We start from the raw sequence: 22,434 nt of genomic DNA, 5'->3' as shown, positions 1-22,434 counted from the left end.
AAGGAGTTATATACCCAACTGGGGAGACGAGCCCTCCTTTTCCTCCAAATGCTTCTTAATCCTAAATGTGCTTTTGTTCAAAGGAAAAAAATAAATCTATATTTTTGAGTTTGTTTTATCCATTGATTGTCCAATACAAACTGGACAACTTTGTTAACAATGCATTGTGTTCCATAATATAAGCCATCACTAATGCATCACTGGACAAATACTGACAATATTAAATATACACACATACATCCCAAACGTGTGGAAGTAATATTCATGGACCAGATTCCAACACCATTTACGGAGTAAGGTGCATCTCATCATGAGAATGGACTCAAGAATCTGATGCCATGTGAAGAACTACACAGCCATGAGGTGAATGAATATGTGTAACTTTGATTGCTTTCCCTGCCGTTTGCAAACTGGGCCATCTCCCCCAATATCACCCCACTGAACAGCTTCAAACAGCTGCCATTTTTTTTTCTTTAAATTGACCTGCCACCGGCACACCTCCACTCCCCAATGTAATACTGCACTCAAAAAAGTTAATCTCAGTGAACGCTGGATGGGCAAGATTCAGTGTGGGACCAACAACAGCTTTCCTAAGCATAATGTCACACATGTAAAGTCCAATATCTTCTGGCCCTACAGGGCTAGAAATGGTAGCTTCATGCCACTGGGAAGAGAGAAATTTCTAGCTCACATCCAGCAGGAAGATACCTTACATTTGAGAGCTATTTACAGAAAATATTAGGTATATTTTACGTTAATTTATATGCCCTCCATCTGAGCCCTGTGCAGATGAATGCAAGGAGGGCAGCTGCCTTTCTATTTAGATACACTTTGTGCAGTAAGTTAACAAATTAGATGCTTGCAGTGTTAATAATAGTATTGCACATTAAGTAGAAAGCTCTTTTTTTGTTATGAAAGAAGCAGTCCACTCAAAGAAGGAATCACGTCACCTTGCACTTGAAGGCACTTTTTGGATTTAGAAACAAGATTACAATGGTTTCTTCTTACAATGCCAATCTTTGCAATATCTGAGAATTCAGTCTCTGGTCACAAGCGAACCAGTAGTTGAAGACTGTATTATTATTAGAAGTTCCAAGTGAGGTTGGATTGAAAATGCATAGCAAGCTTGAGTTTGACAGGTGCACCCCAGCCTCCCGAAATAACTGTGGTGCCCCACAGAATATGCCAGGATGTGAAACTACTGTCCCCCACAAGGGCAACAAGAATTTGGTCACTTCCCTGTTCACATACTTCCTGGTTTTGTCCATCCTGGCAGGGTTCATGGCTCCCCGCCAGACCCTGCGCTGAAGCATATCTGACCAGTCAATGTTAACTCTCGGAAAAGTTGCCAGGATCTGCTTCAGGTTCCTCCTATTTTGAAACATTAACTCCACCCCTTTAAGTGTTCCCAGATCATTTTCTCCCAGGTGTATCACCAATATATCTGGTGGCTGCTGACGCGCCTGCACACCATACAACAGCGGTATCAGTTGATCCCATAACATGGCCCTCCGTGCATGCCAACTGAGTAATGCTTCGCCACTGAATCCCAGCTGGGAGCCCTCAGGCAACCTGGATGCGTGCCTATGCACCCAAAACACAATACTGTGCCCACAGATTCACATCCTCATGTGTATAGCCGGCTGTCCCATATTTGAAATGAGAACCCAGCTGATTAATGTTGATTTTCCACTTGCAGTCTTACATATGTTCAGTATGCAATAGACTGCCAGTGCCTGATTACCAGAATAGCCTCTGCTTCCATACCTATCTGCACAGCTGCCATAGCCGCCCCTATTCTGAATGAGTGGGAACCAAATTCATGGACTGGCATCCCCAACCTCGTTATCCCCCGTCTCAACATGGTAATCAATTGATATGCCATGAGGGGACTCCTGTCTCTGTGTAAAAAAAGAAGGCCTTCTCCCTTCCATCGTATTGCCATGTAGGCCCCCAACACCCGAACGGGACCCAGGCTTGCCACCCTCCCCTAGGGTAATGAATGCACCCCAGCTGACTTGATCAGTTTGTCTCTAAGGTGCCACAAGGACTCCTAGTTGTTTTTGATAATTACTATGAAAATTTCTTCCCTCTTCTACAACCACCACCTAGCCATGCTCCATCTCTGTATCATCAACAGTGTATAGTCCTCTATGGCTGACAACACTTCTAGAAGTTCTCTCTCCTCTTGATAAATGAGGTTATAATCAGTTAATAGCACTTTTTAAAAAACATATTTACTCAACCATGCAGAGCTAATGCTAATGTTGTCCTGATTAAAATTAATGTTTCCCTACAAAACAAAAGTTAAAAGGCACTGAGACATCTGCTTATATTTACCTAGTCATATTTTCATTTGGAAACACATGGTCCTAAAATGGTTTATTATAATATTCCCCATTTCAGTTTGACACATACAAATACAGTAAAATAAAACTGTTCCATTTTGCTGCAATAAGAGAACAATAAACTGAATAATTAAGAGGCAAAGTCAACATTTTCACTGATTACAATATATGTTGCAATACTGTGTTCTCCTAGGTCACCGTTTGCATTAATTCTGAGGATATGGTGCCTAATAAAATGCCCAGATGTTCTTAATAAGTTAGTTAAACACTGTAATAATTCATTCGCCCACAAAACAACCTGCATGGTATGGATCACAATGTGCTGTGCAGCACATCCAGACTCTCAGATAGGCACCATTCTAGAAACCTGGATCGATACAGATAGATAAGATTCAAATTTTGCAGAGTCCTTCAAGATTTGAACATTTCTGGATGTGATGGACCATGTTCAGAAGTAGAGGACCAGCTTCATCAGCTATTACAGTTGAGTTGGGGCATGTTTCATCAGAGAAGCAAGAATTAACATGCTACAATAGAAATCTATTAGCAGAAGGGGTAAATCATGCTATGTGTCTTTAAACTTCTATATGAAAAGCAGGGCTGGCTCTAGGTTTTTTGCAGCCCCAAGCAAAAAAAAATTTGGCTGCCCCCAATCGCAGCCCTGGGCTCCTCGTTGCAACCCCCTGCTGCCACAGCCCTGGGCTCTCCCCCCTCCACCCACATCCCCTGCCACTCCAGCTCTGGGTTCCTCACTTACCCTCCACCACTGCCCCCCCCACACACCTCCTGCTGCCCCAGCCCTGGGCTCTCCCCCACCACTTGCACCCTCCCTCTGCCGCAGCCCTGGGTCACTGGTGACTCGCTCCCAGGGCAGGTCATTCAGCAGGAATTTTAGATGTCCACAGAACACAGACAGGATTGGTTCCCATCTGGTTACAGAACTGCAGTAAAGTGGAACAATTTTCAGCTTGTGTGATTGGAGGCATCTGGGTGCATATTATAAGACTGTCCTACATAAATGAGGAAAAGTGGAGGTGCCTTTATTATTCTTTTGTTCCACTCTTTCTTTCTATGGGGAATTTGCCAATGCAGTATCACTGTCTTCCTTTTAAACAAACAAACAAAAAAAAGGCAATGGCTATTGAAAATTGCAATCCCAGTCCTAATAACCACTGGGAAGCATTTCTTGCTCAATTTTATTCTACTTTTTCCGCAGCAAGTTACAGTGGATCAATATATTTGATTTGGGAGAAATGAAGTAACAACTGCCGAAACTGAGCTTGAGCACTCCTGAATTTTGAGGTGTTCAAATCTGGAAGGCAGGTGCTTGCGGGGGTGGCTGTGGCTCCACGGGGGAGCACAGCAACATGTATGCAGCAGTGTGTCTGGCACTGTGCAGAGCCAGACATGCTGGTCTGAGTGGCACAGTAAGGGGGTTGGAGATTGGAGAAGGGGTAGGAGGTTCCGGGGGAGCAGTCAAGGGACAGGGAGCAGGAGGGGTTGGATGGGGTGGAGGTTTGGCGGGGCAGTCAATGGCAGGGAGAAGGGGGGGTTAGATGGGTCAGGGGTTCGGGGGGGCAGTCAGGGGACAGAGGCGGTTGGATGGGTTGGGGTTTCTGTGGGGGGCAGTAGGAGGGAGTGGATGGTGGCAGGGTGGGGCCACCCTCCCTCCCCGTGGAGTGTCCTATTTTTTGAATGTTAAAATATAGTTCCCTACCCTTCACAGTGCAACTCTCCACTCACAGCACACTGCAGCATGAGGTCCCCCTCTTTCCTTTCCAGTTGGTAGTGGCCAATGGAATGCTGGGAAATGTAGTTCTTTCCCTGCTCCAGGGCTGGCTCTATAGGCGGGAACTAACCAAGGAACTACAGCTCCCAGGGCCCCTGTTGGTTCTCAGCTCCCATGCTGGATCTCTGCCGCCCCTGCAAAAGGGCTGCCCCAAGCACGTGCTTGCTTTGCTGGTGCCTAGAGCGGCCCCTGATGAAAAGCCATCTTTACACCTGCTCTAACAATCATTTTGCTTTGCAATGCTATGATCTCACTGATGAGCTGCCTTGAACTGAAACTTTAAGAAATAAGGTAAAAGTTACACTTCTTTAATAGCAATAACCAAGTTTTCCTAGAAATTGTGGTTTTCATTTTGATTTACATAAATACCGTCAGAAAAAAATTGTCTTTCCTTTTCAAAGCCCCCAGATACATTTCAACTTGGAAAGAAACCATAACAGATAATATCTACAAGGGTGACCAATTAAAAAATAAGTAAAGTTGTTATACCAATATAATAAAAACCAGCAGGATCTTATTAAGAGGGATAAGGCAAAGATGCCACATTTATTGCAAATATAATAATAAGGCAAAAGATAAAAATAACTTATTTCTATCACTACTTATTCCTTACAAACACACACACACACACACACACACACACACACACACACACACACACACACACACACACACACACACACACACACACACACACACAATCATTCATTCAGGTTCCGTATAGGTGTTATAGTTACCAGCCTAGAAGTTGCTCATGCCAAGTTACTGGCCAGGTATCTTGATCATGAGGATGGAGCCGAGTCTGTGTCAGATGCACCTGATGCTCCTGGAAGTTGGCTGCAGAACCAGAGACACATAAATCCTCAGTTTTTAGAGTCCATTTTTATAGGAATTAATTCCTAGGTTAGTCTATGAGAACCGTTTCATCCTGCTGTTGTTGGCTCAATTAGCAGATGGCACATTCCTGGTGGCTCCACACTGTCTAAAGTGGCACATTCCTGCCAGGTGTTTGGGGTGGATCCCAGTTTACCTTCCGGGGGTTGTCTGGTGGTCCACTTGACACATTCTTCGGCCGATGGATCCTTTCCAGGCTGGCATCTCCCTAACCATTCACGTACATCAAACATTCATCAACATACATTCCATATCTTAACCATATTTTAATTTACTCTCTCCACCACTTTTGAGGTGTGTGTTAATTCCTATGAGATTCCGGGCCCTGTAATCACAGAGGGTGGGAGTCTGTTTGTTCACATTGTATCAATTACAGCTTAAGGTTGGCATAGTGTTTACTTCAAGGACAAAGTCAATTTACTTGTTTGTAAGTTTTACATAGTAACAGAGTATTTTTCACAGGACAGATACAATCAGTATTTTCTGCCGACAGAAGCCTACAAGCCCCAACAGAAGAAGTAAAAGACCTCTGCACTTGGTGAAACTGGGGGGTCACTGTCACTTGGGGGAATCACTGTTAGTACCTTCTTTAATATCCCTACAAAGTACCAAATGGAATGACATTCCCAAACAACTGCTCTTCAGGGAATTTTTGATATATTAGTAAAAACAAAAATTTCAGGGACAAATCCTCAGCTGTAAATTGGCATAGCTTCATTGAAATCATATAGCAATGCTGATCTACACTAGCTGGAGATCTAGCCCTCAATCTTTACAATCTACTGATGAAATCCATTCCATTGCATAACGTATGAGTATTCAGACTCTGTGCAAGTGTTCTAATGGAGAGCAGATATCTATCCCCAGCCCAGGCCAATGGTGTGGCAGCACCATGAGTCTCCTCTACTATCAACAGGGATAACAGTTACAGCCCAACCACACCAGTTGCACAGTTTTGGGGGCCACTGGATCCTCATAAATGTGGATCTGTGGCCTCTCCATTGGCCATCCACCAGCCCATCCTATGCAAGGCAGGCACAGAGACACTTTCTGCAACTGGCAGAGGTGAACTGACATTCCTCTGTGGCTGCTCCACCACTGGGTTTCCTGTGCAGCCTATACGTGAGGTTTTAGTGGCGTGGAAGGCCTAGTGTTGACTCTCTATACCATGGGGGAAATTCATCCTATAACTTTCTGTTTAAGCCAATTATATATCCAAGAATAAAATTCAGGAACTTGTGTAGTAAAGATACAAACTGTAGTAACAATAAGCTGTGGGACAAACCATGCAGACATATCAGTAAGTCCACCTCTAACTGAAAATTGACACTTATTCAGAAGAGCTATTTTTAGGATACATCAGACACCCATTGGAATGTAAAAGGCAGGGGAAAAGAAAATAGTAAATTCTTAAACTGTACATAAAAGACTAGAACTCCAATATGTTATGAGAATACCATAATTCATATTTCTGGTAGGGAACAAAATAAAATGTAGTTTTGAATGAAAATATTCCAAAGTGACATGAAAATCTTTATATTAGGGGACAAAGAATATCCTTACATGAAAAACATATTAGTATGATACATAAGGGAAAAATCCCATAGCTTTAGGGCTGGTAAATTCCCTTTCATTCTTACATACCCACAGAATAGGTGGTATGTTCAGCTGTGCTGAGGGCATCTCTCAGTCTCTTGAGTGTTTAGCAAACAGTTACTATATTTTAAAAGAAATAAATAGCATAGAAAATGTTAATATGTATCCTCAACTCTGCAGGGCAAACGTCAGAGCAAGAAGTTTTATTTTCTTCAAAGGTAAGTACTTCATAAAGGAACATGGGAATTTTCATCCTAGATCAGATCAATGGTTCCTCTACCCCATTATATCCTGACCATGGCCAGTAGGAAGGTGCAAGTAGCCTCAGACTGGCCAATTAAGAAATGATCTGCCCATAAGGAAAATTAGACACCCCTCCCCTGTTGTGTAATGTGTGAGCTGAGAGCATTTTAGGATTGAACTCTAGAAGCGTGAAGGGCTATGTCAAGGGGCAGGACTCACCCCTGCAGCGCCTCCTGCTGGTCATCCAGGGAATTAGTGTTTCCAGCTCCGGAGTGCCCTCTGCAGGCTGGTGTCCTGCCTGCCGCTGGGCCCAAGTCCCTCCTGGACCCCAATGCCCCCTTTCAGTGCCAGGGTGCTGCCCCCTCGCAGTACCCTCCCACACACACATCTGGGTCTCCCCTCCCCGGGGAACCTCCAACCCCCTATCCCCACCTCAGTGGCTACTGCCAGTCACCATCTAGCCCCCATTCACTGGGGCAGACTGCAGTCTGTAAATGCCACTCATGGCCGGCAAGGGGGGTTTGGACCTGCTGCCTCTGCCTATCTTTGGACTGCCCCTCTGCAACCCCAGTACCCTTTCCAGCCTTTTTCAAGGCCTACAGCCTGGGGGGGTTTCTAGGCCAGAGCTCCCCAGCTCCTCTAGCCTTCCCCCAGCCCTGCTCCAGTCTCGGTACCCTGCTTAGCTCCTAGCAGCCAGGCCTGTCTCTCTCCACGTTGAGCGAGAGAGAGATAGAGAAACACTCTGTGTGCTCCTAGCCCACTGCCCTCTTATAAGGGCCAGCTGGGCCCTGATTGGGGTGTGGCCACATCTGTGGCTGGTTCCCCAATCAGCCGAGGCTTTCTTCATAGCCACAGCCCTCTCTAGGGCTGTTTTAAGCCTTTTAAGGCAGGAGCGGGTGACCACCTCGCTATAGGTTATAAGTGTTATAACTGATTCTCTGCTTTCAGTATATCCCACTCTAACATAAATGCCATTATACCTAGACATACCATTACTGAGAAACTGCAATATCTAGGCACTGTGGGAAGGCAGAGGCCTTGTCTACACAGCAAGTTAGCATGGAACAAGCCAGGGTATGAATCTACAGTTGTCAGAGTCGCCAGGTGGGCTGGCCAAGGCAGGAGCAGATGCTGGCTAGCATGGACACAGGCACAGGCTAGAGTAGCAGCAGGCTGCTGCAGGATTAAGGGCTGGCTGGAGCAGAAGCAGGAGCTGGAGTGAGAGCAGACAGCTGAAACTACTGGCAATGGGAATGCTTCTGGATGGATCATAGGAAGTGGCGTTGAGCAGACTGGAGGGACTGCTTCCCTTAAGAGCCTATACACCAGCCTTGGGATCACCCAGATGTGTCCTCGCCTATGAATTGGCTGAACCCTGGCTGAATGGCACAGGGCAATCACAAGACCTGCAGGTGACTGCCTCTATGGCTCATCACACTCTGGGTCAAGGATGGCTCATCTGGCTTAAGCAGGCTAGGGCTCAAAGTTAAATCAGGTTTAGGCAAGCTCAGAGATATCATAACAGCGCATCAGCTTGCCACGTGGACCCTGCAATGGGGCACTGAAGGTTCCATAGTACACTTTGGGAGCATGTCAAAGTGCTCTACAGAACTTCTAGGACACATCTACATGGGGATAAAAGACCTGTGACACAGCCATGCTTGGCCCTGGTCAGCTGACTCCCATTCATGGGGCTCAGACTCTGGGGCTAAAAATTGCTATGTAGACATTCCGGCGCAGGCTCCAGCCCAAGGTTCCAGACTGATCCTAAATGTCTACATAGCAATTTTTCAGCCCCACAGCCTAAGCCCGAGTCAGCTGACCCAGGCCAGATGCAACCACTGTGTAGATGTACCCCACTAGTAAACAGTAACAGTGTCCACTTAATGAGTTAGTGCATGGCAAGCTAGCGTGCTGTAGATTCAAACAACGGATTGCCATGTACTAACTCAACATCTAGAAAAGCTGTTAATGTCACCATCTGAGTTATCATAGAATCATAGAATCACTGAATATCAAGGTTGGCAGGGACCTCAGCAGGTCATCTAGTCCAACCCCCTGCTCAAAGCAGGACCAATCCCCAACTAAATCATCCCAGCCAGGGCTTTGTCAAGCCTGACCTTAAAAACCTCTAAGGAAGGAGATTCCACCACCTCCCTAGGTAACCCATTCCAGTGCTTCACCACCCTCCTAGTGAAAACGTTATTCCTAATATCCATCCTAAACCTCCCCCACTGCAACTTGAGACCATTACTCCTTGTTCTGTCATCTGCTACCACTGAGAACAGCCTAAATCCATCCTCTTTGGAACCCTCTTTCAGGTAGCTGAAAGCAGCAATCAAATTCCACCCCCATTCTTCTCTTCTACAGACTAAACAATCCCAGTTCCTTCAGCCTCTCCTCATAAGTCATGTGCTCCAGCCCCCTAATCATTTTTGTTGCCCTCCGCTGGACTCTTTCCAATTTTTCCACATCCTTCTTGTAGTGTGTGGCCCAAAACTCGACACGTACTCCTGATGAGGCCTCACCAATGTCGAATAGAGGGGAATGATCACATCCCTTGATCTGCTGGCAATGCCCCTACTTATGTAGCCCAAAATGCCGTTAGCCTTCTGGACAACAAGGGCACACTGTTGACTTATATTCAGCTTCTCGTCCACTGTAACCCCTAGGTCCTTTTCTGAAGAACTGCTTCCTAGCCATTCGGTCCCTAGTCTGTAGCAGTGCATGGAATTCTTCTGTCCTAAGTGCAGGACTCTGCACTTGTCCTTTTTGAACCTCATCAGGTTTCTTTTGGCCCAATTCTCTAATTTGTCTAGGTCCCTCTATATCCTATCCCTACCCTCTGGTGTATCTATCACTCCTGCCAGTTTAGTGTCATCTGAAAACTTGCTGAGGGTGCAGTCCACACCATCCTCTAGATCATTAATGAAGATATTGAACCAGCCCCAGAACCGACCATTGGGCACTCCGCTTGAAACCGGCTGCCAGCTAGACGTGGAGCCATTGATCACTACCTGCTGAGCCCGACGATCTCGCCAGCTTTCTATCCACTTCATAGTCCATTTATCCAGCCCATACTTTAACTTGCCAGCAAGAATACTGTGGGAGAACGTATCAAAAGCTTTGCTAAAGTCAAGGAATAACATGTCCACTGCTTTCCCCTCATCCACAGAACCAGTTATCTCCTCATAGAAGGCAATTAAGTTAGTCAGGCATGACTTGCCCTTGGCGAATCCATGCTGACTGTTCCTGATCACTTTCCTCTCCTTTAAGTGCTTCAGAATTATGGTGAGCAGACAAGTTTAACTCTGAATTTCTTTGCTTTGGTCAATTTAAGGTAGACTTGTAATGTCCTTTTAAACATAAGGTTTGTATTTACTGTTGTTAGTATTACATCAGGCTGACACAACTGTGCTGAATCATTTCAAAAGAAAACAGTGAAAATAGATATTTATTTCTTGTAATGCTTTAGAACAATTTTCAGTAAGGAAACAAACAGCTGAAAAATCTGCTTTAGCAGCTGAAAAAGCAACTGTGTTTCTTGCTGAAGAGCAGATTGTTGAGCTCAGCAGATGTGATTACATTCCAGATTATAAAATGTTCAATGAAAGTTACTTGGGTGAATACATTTCTCCTCTCTTGTAGGGAACCGCGGAAGACTGTGTTACGGCCTAGCTAGGGTAGTTCCGCTTTCTCAGCAGCCGGTCACTGTAGGACACGGCACGCCAGTTATAACACGCTCCTAACTGGTTAAGACCAGTCTGCATGGCCCTCGGCCAAAAGGTGAACACCACCTGTGGAAAGTCCCTGGCCTTTGGCCAAGGGGCGGACACAGCCTGGGGAAAGCCTCTATTTTCTTATGTACGAGTTGTGTTTGTATCCTGTATATATAGCTGCATGGTCCCGGTCACGCCTTTGGACTCCATACCAGGCCAAGCTTCGGTGCGCTGGGTTCCCCGCCTCCGTGACAGCAACGCCAGGAGTCCCCATTGCGGGTGTGTCACTTTACCTTCATTAAAGCCAATAACTCACAGTGTGTGTGGGCCTCGTTCTTGCAGAGCACTCTGGGTAGGCCCGTAGCTTCCCAAGAAGCTTACATCTCTAAATAACTGCAATGTATAGACAATTATGTTCGTTAGAAGGCACCTAGGGAATGTGTGGTGATATGCTGTTATTGTCTTTTTTTTTTAAATGTTTCAAAATTTCAAAGAAACTACATATGTTGGAACTACAACATATTTAAAATTATCCTGTGGCCTTCTGTACCCCCAAACTAATGCAAGATCCTTCTTCATTCTACTTCTCTGAATAAATTGTTTCAGAACTCCATTCAAGGCAGTAATTAATGAATTTTTTTCCAGTACCTCACAGAAAAAGAGTTTAACTAGAATCCAGATTCTTCACAGGTGACATTTCTGCCTTGAAAAAAATAGCTCCAGTATAGTATTCAGTGTTGTTGCTTGTGGCCATCTTGGTCACAGGATATTAGACAGACAAGGCGGGCGGATAAGGTAATATCTGAAAAAGCGCTCTGTGTAACCTCAAAAGCTTTTATTATCCATAATAAACACATACAAAGTCTTTTGTGCTTTGCCATCCAAAAGGAAACATGCTGCGGCTGAACATTACAGGATTATGTTCCTTTGGTTGGTTGCCTGTTTATCATGTTTTGGACACTAGAACGCAATACCTCAATTATTTTGTGGAAGTTCTGTGGCCTGTGTTATACAGGAAATCATACCAGATGATCACGATGGACTCTTCTGCCCCTGGAATCTATGAATTTCTTTATGTCTTAGTTGGTCATATATTCACTTAGTGCCTTTGGGTTGTTGTGATATTCTGAAAATTCTTAACTGATTTCCCAAGTGCCCCACAGCAATAACATCCGAACAGCCCCAAATATAGTACTATCCTTGATGTATCTTTCAAAAAAAAAGTGATTATACTCAGAGAACCCTGCTGTACCAAGGTTAATACTATCTGATAGGAGGGACTTACATGCAGCCACAGTATGGCACTTTCAATATGTTCAAGGCTGATCATTTAAACCAGTTTTTCCCACACCCATCTACTACTGAAACTAGCATAACACTGTATAAATGGGCATAGTCATGTCTGCTTGTTGATGGCAAGCACTAAAGTGGATGCAACTAGTTAACCAAGTCCTCCACCCAGTGGCTGGACTTACTATGTGCAATCTGAATATTACCGCAGCTCAAACCAGGACCTTGTGGTTAGTCGGCAACACTTCTAACAAAGGAACATGAACTAGGAGATACGCTAAGTTTGTCTCAGGTTATTGATTACCTTACAGACACCATGCCATCCCTATTCTTAGGCTGGGAGGTACTGCAGACAGCAAAAATATCAGCTATTTCAATAAATATGTTTAATGATTCCACCCCAGAAAACAGTGGAATATTTGTATGGGCTTCCCCTGGTTTTGGGTATATGCCAGACTTGAACTGAAGCCCCTTAAAGATTATTTAAAAGCTTCCTTAGCCATGCTGCAGAGCTCAGGGGAGTGGGGGCGGGGCTTGGCAGGGGCTGGAGCAGCACGCAGCTGCACACAGTTGCGTACTTTGTGTATGGGTAAGGATGGCCCTGTGCACAGGGATCAGTGGACTCCCCTATAAAGAGCAACAGAAGGCTACCGAGAAGGGTGAGGGAATTCCTTTATTTCCCAGTTCACCAATGCCTTCAACTTTGTGACTGTGGAGACTGATTGCTCATGCCCAGACCCGACAGTCACAAAGCCAAAGGCCTCAGTGAAATTGAGAAATAATCTCTGTAGCTTCCTGCTGCTCTTTATAGGAGAATGAGCTGATCCCTGCTCAGGTGTGCCTACTTAGGCCTCATCTACACTAGGAATTTACGTCAGCATCCACACCCCTGAGAGAGGTAGTTATACTGACCTAACCCCCAGTGTAGACAGCACTAGGTCAACAGAAGAATTCTTTACTCTAGGGGAGGCATTTCCCCCACCCCCCACCACGTCGGCATAGGCAGTGTCTTCACTGAAGTGCTACAACAACACAATTGTACCACTGTAGCGTTTTAAGTGTAGACAAGCCCTTAGTATCTAGAGTTGGTTGGCCTGAGGCCTATAGCCCTTAGAGGGGCAAGCCACCCTGTTAAAAGGATTAATGTTCACAGAAGTAGAAAGAGGAACTACAGTTAAGTCTCTTAGCCCATGTCCAGACTACAGCCTAAAATCGATGTGCTTAAAATCGATTTTATAAAGCAGGTTTTATAAAATCGATTTTGTGCATCCACACTAGAGGTACTTACATCGATGTTGAGCGTCCATTTTCCCTGGCGTCCATCTTTTGCTTGAGCGTTGCACTCTGGGTACCTATCCCACAGTTCCTGCACGGGTCCCTGCCCTTTGGAATTATGGGTTACTAGCCCAGTGCATGATGGGATCAAAGTCCCCGTCGTGGGTGGTTCTGGGTACAGCTTCACCCCCCCCCCCCCCGTAAACGGCGCACAGTCAGTTCGCGCTGTTTTTACTGGCTGCAGTGAGGGAAACGCCATTTTGCAGCAAGCATGGATCCAGGTCTGCTCTTGTCCTTGATCGCGAATACTGTAAATACTTCACGCATTCTCGTTCTATCAATGCTGACCCATGATGCAGAAATGCAAGAGAGAATGCTTGAATGCAGGGCCGACAGCGATGACGAACTGGAGAACGAGTTTTCTGACACCCCGGGCCCCTGCACGTTGGAGCTCCTGACGGTTATGGGTGAGGTTCTACCCGTTCCGCGCCGCTTTTGGGCACGGGAAACAAGCACTGACTGGTGGGACTGCATAGTCCTGCAGGTGTGGGACGATTCGCAGTGGCTGCAGAACTTTCGCATGCGTAAGAGCACTTTCTTTGAACTTTGTGACTCGCTTTCTCCTGTCCTGAAGCGGCATAATACCAGGATGAGACCAGCCCTCACAGTGGAAAAGCGAGTGGCAATAGCCATATGGAAGCTTGCAACGCCAGACAGCTACCGGTCAGTCGGTAATCAATTTGGAGTGGGCAAATCTACTGTGGGGGCTGCTGTGCTGGAAGTATCCAAAGCAATCATTAAGCTGCTGCTTCGAAAGGTTGTGACTCTGGGAAACGTGCAGGCCATTGTGGATGGCTTTGCTGCAATGGGATTCCCTAACTGTGGGGGGGCCATAGATGGAACCCATATCCCTATTTTGGCACCGGAACACCAGGGTGCCCAGTACATAAACCGCAAGGGGTACTTTTCGATGGTTCTGCAAGCCCTGGTGGATCACAAGGGACGTTTCACCAACATCCACGTGGGATGGCCAGGAAGGGTTCACGACGCACGTGTCTTCAGGAGCACTACACTGTTTAAATGGCTGCAGCAAGGGACCTACTTCCCTGACCAGAGAATAACAGTTGGAGATGTCCAAATGCCTATAGTTATCCTTGGGGACCCAGCCTACCCCTTGATGCCCTGGCTAATGAAGCCATACACAGGCAGCCTTGACAGTGCTCAGGAGTTGTTTAATTACAGGCTGAGCAAGTGCAGAATGGTGGTAGAATGTGCATTTGGCAGGCTTAAGGCGAGATGGTGAACGCTTCTTACTCGCTCAGATCTTAGCCAAACCAATATCCCCTTTGTCATTGCTGCTTGCTGTGTGCTCCACAATCTCTGTGAGAGCAAGGGGGAGGCCTTTATAGCAGGGTGGGAGACTGAGGTAAACCACCTGGCCGCTGATTATGCGCAGCCAGACACCAGGGCAATTAGAAGATCACACCAGGATGCTGTGCGCATCAGAGAAGCACTGAAAAGTAGCTTCCTCATGGGCCAAGGTACAGTTTGAATGCTGATTTTCCTTTCAATTGATTGCTGCCCTCCCCGTCTATGCAGTGTTGCTGCTGCAAGATACTTTCCCTGCAGCATTCCTCAACTGCTTGCTTAGGTTACTTGCTAGAGCTGTCCATTGAAAAACATATAATTCTGTATTTCCCAATTATTACCTACCTCCACCATTAGCTGCTTCCGTCTGCTGCAAGGCACCGTACCTGCAACCTTCCTTAACTGCTTTTTTATTGAAAATAAAGTTACTATTATTTGTTAAAAGAATTGTGTTCTTTATTTAAAATCAGACCCTTTCATCAATCAAGCATCATGCTTGTTGTTACAATACTGTGCATGAAATTTCATAACTCAGCGTTCTATGGGGGACGGAGCGAGGGAGGTTTGGAGGAAGGGGGAGTGAGGTTGGAAAGAAGAAAGAGCATCAGAGAAGACAGAACAAGAATTCTCATGGACCAGGGTACGGTATGGCTGCTTTCTTTGTTTTCCCTTTATTACCCATATCCCCAATTGTCAAATCCTGATGCTGATAACTAGCTTCCGTGCAGCTTTCCAAAGCTGCTTGCTTTACTTCATTACCAAACTACAGTCACACTGCCTTAATAGCATGACCTGAGAGTAAAAATAGGCAAAAGGTGCCATGGGAGAAGTTTGGATCATTAGAGGAGGGAAAAAACAGGACACAAAGGGCTTTTCAATTTAATGAAAGCCTTCTGGTTGGAGTGTCCGCAGCGGTGGAGGGGGCTGGTGCAGAGAGCCTTCCCCCACGCGTTCTTACACGCCTGGTTCTGGAAGGTGTGGGACAGGGTGAGTACTGAGGGAGGTTATACACGGGCTGTAGGGGCATTCTGAAACCACAGAGCTCTTGCAGCATATCGCGGAGGATGTCAGTCTGATCACGAAGAAGATCCACAGTTGCTGCTCGCCAGCGCTGATCTTCCTGCCACCTGACATCATTTTTGGCGTCCCTCCTGTCTTCGCGTTGACTGGCAGCCTCCCTGTACTTTGCGACCAATTGTTTCCAGTCCCCCTGCTGAGCTCTCTCTGTACGGGTTACTGCCATAATTTCGGTGAACATGTCCTCACGCGTCCTCCTTTTCCTCAGTCTTCTTATGATACCCCCCCCCACGTAGAGGAGAAGCGAGAGGGAGGCTGGAGAAATGTGCAGCTGTGTGTGGGGGGGTGGGGATTGGAAAGAGTGATAAAAGAATCATAAGAGACACATTTCACACAACAATGCATACAGTCTTTCTCCTCACTGACCTGTGCCTGTTACCAAACCTTGAACATGTTACTTTACCACAAGGTCGCCTTAGGATTCCTTTAATACTTATTGCTTGTGGCTGAGGACAGAGATTTCTGCTCAGACGCAGGTCAGGGGAGCACACAGACCGTGTCCGGAGAAAATGGTAAGTTAATAATGGCTAGTAATCCCTGTAGTAGATTGTACTGTCAGGTAGCATGAACGGAGCAAAGTACCTTAAGGAACAACATTGCTTTCTTTTCTTAAGCCAGGGACAGGGACATGCTACCACTTCCCTCCCACTTGTGCTGCACTTCACAGCACGCATGAAATCCATGTACCTCACCCCATCCCCCCTCTATCATGGCAACAAATTGCCGTGAGTCATGATGGCCAAGTGCAGGATGAATCCGCCCTGTTACAATGGAGACTTTTCTAAAAACCACCTCATGGGTCACTGTTTTAGGAAAGGTTTTTAGTCTACTTGGTCAGTGACTCTAAGTACAGGTAGTGATTTGAAGCACCTAGTAAAAAAGGCTTACATTAAACCGAAGCTTTTATTAAAAGAAATTACACTCACCAGAGGACGGTCCCTCAGCTTCATTTTCTGGAGTACTGCCTTGAGATGGCTGGCAGGGAACCTCAGTAAGGGTGAGGAAAAGATCCTGGCTGTTTGGGGGGATAAAATGCTCTGTGCTCTCTGCTGGAGCCTCCTCCTCTTGGTCCTCATCATACTGATCATCGCCATCAAATAAATCTTCCGTAGTGGCAGGAATCACGACGCCCACCTCTGAATCCACAGACAAGGGGGGGTTCGTCGTTGCGCTGTTCCCCAATATTGCGTTAAGCTCGTCGTAGAACCAGCATGTTTTGGGGGCAGAGCCTGACCTGCCCTTTGCTGCTTTGGTCTTCTGATACGCCTGTCTGAGCTCTTTCACTTTCACTCGGCACTGTAACGAGTCCCTGGTATGTCCCCTCTCCCGCATGGCATTAGAAATTTTTTCAAAGGTTTTCTCATTTCGTCTGCTCGAGCGCAGTTCTGAAAGCACTGACTCTTCTCCCCATACAGCTATCAGATCGAGTAACTCCTGTGTGCTCCATGCTGGAGCTCTTTTCCTATTTTCAGGAGACTGCATTCTTCTCTCTGCTGCTGAGAGCTCCACGCTGTGCAAGCAGGAAATGGAATTTCAAAGTTCCCGGGGCTTTTCCTGTTTACCTGGCCAGCAGTAGAGTACCTTTACCTGTGTAGAGCGGCCACTAGAGCACTGTGGGATACGTCCCGGAGGCCATTAACTTCGATGTCCGTCCACACTATCATAAAATCGATTTTAAAAAATCGATTTTGGGGTTACTCCTCTCGTTTAGATGGAGTTCCAAAATCGATTTTAGGGACCCTTAAAATCGATTTTATGCACTCTGTAGTGTGGACGGTTACAGCTTTAAATCGATTTAGAGCTCTTAAAATCGATTTAAAGCTCTAGTCTGGACCTGCCCTTAGACTCTCTGCAAAAATGGCCCTGTAGATAATGTTTTTCGAGAAAGTTCATATTTTACTGAACAAATTCATAGGAGCCCAGGTCTCCAAGTGATTCCCAAAAACTCATGCAAGTAGTTCCCATTAAAGCACATAAGCTCCATTCAGAAGAGGAGGCTTCAGAGACATCAATCAATCATACTAGAGATCCCCTGCATCTTATTTACATATGCATCTTCACCAAGGTTGCCAACCTTCAGACTGCTGTCAAAGATGTATTTTGTATGTACAAACGGAGAGTATAAATTCTTGTTAAGAAGTAAACAATCAAAATCTTTTTATTTAAAGGCCTCTCTAGGCTAATCGATTTCTAAGCAGGTTTATTCTGCAGTATGTTGCCTATAAAATAAACTAGCTCAAGAAAATTACTATATTCAGAAAGTTAATTTATCTGCAAAGTAGGCTGGAAGGGAATTCATCCCCAGGAGAGGGAGCAATTTGTGGTACTTAACACTGACACACTGGACCAAATAAGAAACAATTTTATAGGCTCTAAAGGAAATTTTTGGAGCCACAACTCACCATAATCAGAGAGCTGCAAGACGTGGGGCCAGGTCCTCAATGGAGCTAAGATGATACACACTAGCTGAAGATCTGGCCCTCAATAGTCTAACACAAGAGAAACAGGAGGTTAAGGTTTTGACAAGGAAATACTGGACTCCTTTTAGGAGAAGGGGAGAAATGACCAACAAATTCAGTTTTGGGTAAGATTTTCATAGAGCAAGACCCAAGTTTTGCATGTGTTCTTGTGCCTACTTTTGTGAAGCTGTGTGATCATATAAGATATTTGTATATGCAAAATAGGAACGTGAATGCCTAAATATCTGTTTGCATCTGGAGAGCCCTGTTTTGCATGCACAACTGTGGAAAACAGACATATATGAAGATGTACAAATGTGTATTCAAAAATGTACCCATATCTCAGGGCTAAGGTAATGAATACATTCCCCTTAAAATGTACTTTGTATTCACGTTAGACATAATTTAGTGATGTGTTCACAGCATAGGATTATTTTTGCATCATTTAACAATATTCATTAAAATAAGCAGAAGACATTATGTTTTAGCATACACTTGATTTTATGCCTTACAAAGAATGATGATGGATAAGCATTCCATGCAAACGAACAAAATTAGAGCTGGCTGAGAAACAGAATTTCACTCCCATGACAAATTTCCAGTTTATGGAATATTTTTTTCATACACAATCAGGAAAAAGCCAAAAACTCAAAATGCTTTGTGGAACTGAAATTCCACAATATTTTGTTTTGGAAACACCAAAATGTTCCAACAGCAGGGAAGTTTTGGTGTTTCCAAAACAAAATATTCCTCCCAGGACTCACAGCAGCCCATTCAGTGGGTTACTTTATTTCACAGGCTCTCAATCTCCACTCTCCATGACTTGCTAAGCTGGCCAACCCCCAGGCTCCCCACGCAGCAAGCTGAGGAGGTGGCCCATCTGCTAAGTATTTCACTCAGGGAGCCCAGAGAGCCTGGTAGCCAGGCAGCTCACTTGCCCATCAGGCTGGCAGCCAGCCAGGTAGCCTGGGAACCAGTGGCGGCTCTAGGTATTTTGCCGCCCCAAGCACAGCAGGCAGGCTGCCTTCAGCGGCTTGCCTGCGGAGGGTCTGCTGAAGCCGCGGGACCAGCGGACCCTCCGCAGGCAAGTTGCCAAAGGCAGCCTGCATGCCGCCCTCACAGTGACCGGCAGAGTGCCCCCAGTGGCTTACTGCCCCAAGCATGTGCTTGGCATGCTGGTGCTTGGAGCTGCCCCTGCTGGGAACTTTACACCCCTTTTAGAAGGGATGCTGCAGCTTCTCTGAATCCAACTGTCACGTATTAGACACTAGTACTTTTTTTAACTGATGTGAAAAGGGAAGTTACTTTATAGAGACACACTAGAATGGTAGCCTCCATTTCCTGCACTAAAAACAGGTTATTTTAGCATGTTTGCAATCCATTGGTATCTTCTCTGGAAAGGTAATTCATGCAACACACTAGAAACCTAGTGACATCGCTCACCTCCATCTGTCCAGCTTCACCCAGATTATTATTTTTTTGCAGAGAACCACTGAATGTTTCCATATCAAAAGCTAAGAAGTGTGTCAGGTTTTTGTTTGTTTGTTTAATTTTAAGAGGTCTTCAGAAATAAATTGGTGTAAAACAGGTAAATATGATCAACAGATAAAATGGGTGAGGTTATATATTTTATTGGACCAACTTCTGTTTGTAAGAGAGGCAAGCTTTCGAATTCCTCCTCAGGTCTGTATTTCTCTCACCAACAGAAGTTGGTACAGTAAAAGATATTACCTCACCCTGTGACCTTATCTCTCATAGCTACAACACTGCATGCAAATGTGATCGATTACATTCTCTCCACTAGTCAGGCTCTGGTTTTCTTTCCCTATAATTTTAAGGAATTATCCATTTACCAACACAAATATTGAGAGGAAATGAAATCATTACTATTCTAGTTTTTCTCCATCATATGTAAGTGTAGCACTTACACTTCACCTTAGCTATTTTAAAGACCAGAAATTCATTATATAACTAACTGTAATTTTCAGCGAGTCCCACTAGAAGATGCTCCTCTATTGGAAGACAACTAATTCTGTTCTCCCAACTTAATATAAACCTTATATCTCTTTATGTAACATGATGTATCATTTATATCTAATAACCACACTGATCACAGACTTTGTTAAACCATAGGCATAAAACCCTGAACTTGCAAATGTTCAATATTAGGAACTCCAGTGCAGTACCATGTCTGGTGTGAGCAGTTAGACACCCAATGCCAGTGACAGATCCTTAGCTGATGTAAGTATGCTGAAGTCAATGGAGCTATGGCAATTTCTACCAGTTGAGGATCTGCCCCCTATTGCTTTAGGAGAAGGCTAGAGCATAATCTCCCATCGTAAAAGTCCCTCCCTTTATTAAGTTCCCCCTACAACATATGCTGGTCTTTACTGGTGACTGGAGGACCAAGAACTCAAGTTCAACCCAACTCCATATTTCCATTTCTGTACAGTAATTATCAGTACAGTAACTCCTCGCTTAACGTTGTAGTTATGTTTCTGAAAAATGCAACTTTAAGCAAAACAATGTTAAGCGAATCCAATTTCCCCATAAGAATTAATGTAAATAGGGAGGTTAGGTTCCCAGAAAAAAAATTTCACCAGGCAAAAACTATATTTTATAGAGTTCACACAGTATAAGTTTCAAACAAACAATTTAATACTGTACACAGCAATGATGATTGTGAAGCTTGGTTGGTGATGAAGTCGGGGGGGTGGGGGGGGGTATTTCCCGGGGAATGCCTTACTGCTAAATGATGAACTAGCATTCGGCTGAGCCCTCAAGGGTTAACACATTGTTATTAATATAGCCTCACACTCTACAAGGCAGCATGACTGGAGGGAGGGGAGACAGTATGGCAGACAGAGACAGAGACACACACTGCATGTAGGAGAGAGAGAGAGAGAGAGAGAGAGAGAGATGCGCATTGACCCTTTAAGTACGCTGGCACCACTCTAAGTATATTGCCTTTAAAAAGATCAGGACATTGAGACAGCAGCTGCAGCCAACAAGCTCTCTCCATCCTGAGCCCTGTCCTGTCCCCACCCTGCTCTATATGGAGAAGGGGTAAGCGGGGGGCAGGAGAAGGGGGGAGAGGGACAACCTGACATTAGCTTCCCTCATCCCCACTCCCGTGCACAGCAAGCAGGAGGCTCCCGGGAGCAGCTCCAAGATAGAGGGCAGGAGCAGCACATGGCAGTGGAGGGAGGGACAGCTGAACTGCTGGCAATTGGTAGCCTGCTGGGCGGCTGCCAGACAGGGAACTTAGGGGAGCTGACAGAGGGGCTGCCGGTCCACCCCGGTTCCAAACCCCCACCAGCTAGCTGCAACAGGCTGCTCTTCCTGCAAGCAGTGGACAAAGTAGGCGGCTGCCAAACAACACTATAAGGGAGCATTGCACAACTTTAAACAAGCATGTTCCCTAATTGATCAGCAGAGTAACAACAAAACAATGTTAACCAGGACGTCTTTAAGTGAGGAGTTACTGTATAGTTTTAAAACTTTTTACTTAATATAAAGAATTCAAAATAAAACCCAAATCATTTAAAACTATTTATATTAACATCTTCTTAAAGCTCTTGAGCCAAAATTTTTTGTCCTGGCTTCACCTCTACTAATCCTTTCGCTTTGTGATAAATATTGAAGTTTTGTTGCTAAGTTTTATTTCGACAGCTTTTTTTTTCTTGGACTTTTGGCTTTCCCTTTTCCTCCTGCCCCTTGACCATCTCAGTACTCTCCTTGTTTCTGCACTGCCCTTTTCCTGCTCCTTGGCTTTATTTTGTTTGTATTTCTTTGAGTTGCTTTTTACATTCTCTAGCTCTGGGTTCCCCATAGTGTCTGGTTCGCAGTTTTCTTGATCAAATTGAGCATCCTTTTCCACTTCATAAGTTTTGTCAACCACAAGTCTACATCTGTATAGCTCTCACTATATCCATGAACGATGTCATCCCTCTGTCTGTGGAATAGAAGTTCATTTTGCCTGCCTCCTGCAATAATCTGTAAGTTCTCCTGCAAATTAGGTATCTTTCAAGTCATAGTAGCACCAATAGTTTGTGTGGAGCTTAATTTGAATCCAGTCAGTGAACTAACTTGTTTTCATCTGCAATAAGCTCTAGGCTTGATCTAGTTTGTGTGGCACCAGAGTCTCTACATTTGTGGGCTTATCTGTTAAATTTGCTGATAAATCCAGGACAGGTTTATGATTACAATCGTCACTGAACCAGAGGTGGCTCTAGCTTTTTTGCCACCCCGAGCACGGGAGGTCCCTGGTCCTGCGGATTTGGCGGCTTGCCTGTGGGAAGTCTGCCAATCCCGTGGCTTCGGCGTGTCTGCCGCTGAATTGCCATCGAATCCACAGGACCGGCGGACCTCCCGCA

The 22,434-nt window shown here is 45.2% G+C and overlaps 2 protein-coding genes across 5 annotated transcripts in view; both read right to left on the bottom strand.

Annotated features, from left to right (window-relative positions):
- TMEM117 (transmembrane protein 117) overlaps positions 1-22,434 on the bottom strand; it is a 393,879-nt gene that overhangs the window by 342,485 nt on the left and 28,960 nt on the right. The gene's annotated exons all lie outside the window — the stretch shown is intronic.
- LOC127042883 (uncharacterized) lies at positions 15,340-17,418 on the bottom strand. The gene is made up of 2 exons (XM_050936388.1): positions 16,526-17,418; positions 15,340-15,870 (listed from the first exon to the last, which is right to left on the bottom strand). The coding sequence occupies exons 1-2, from the start codon at positions 17,079-17,081 to the stop codon at positions 15,785-15,787; spliced, it is 642 nt and encodes a 213-aa protein (XP_050792345.1). The 5' UTR covers positions 17,082-17,418; the 3' UTR covers positions 15,340-15,784.

The sequence above is a fragment of the Gopherus flavomarginatus genome, chromosome 1 (assembly GCF_025201925.1).
Source record: "Gopherus flavomarginatus isolate rGopFla2 chromosome 1, rGopFla2.mat.asm, whole genome shotgun sequence".
NCBI lineage: Eukaryota > Metazoa > Chordata > Testudines > Testudinidae > Gopherus > Gopherus flavomarginatus.
The sequence above is the reverse complement of the archived record's forward strand: the minus strand, read 5'-3'. Positions and strand labels throughout refer to the sequence as shown.

Bases quoted from the DNA above. Each gene is read 5' to 3' on its own strand.
- LOC127042883 (XM_050936388.1), bottom strand. From the start codon at position 17,081: ATGCAGTCTCCTGAAAATAGGAAAAGAGCTCCAGCATGGAGCACACAG. The intron at 15,871-16,525 runs GTGAGTGTAATT...CCCCACACACAG, and splicing joins AGCTGAGGGACCGTCCTCTG to CTGCACATTTCTCCAGCCTC.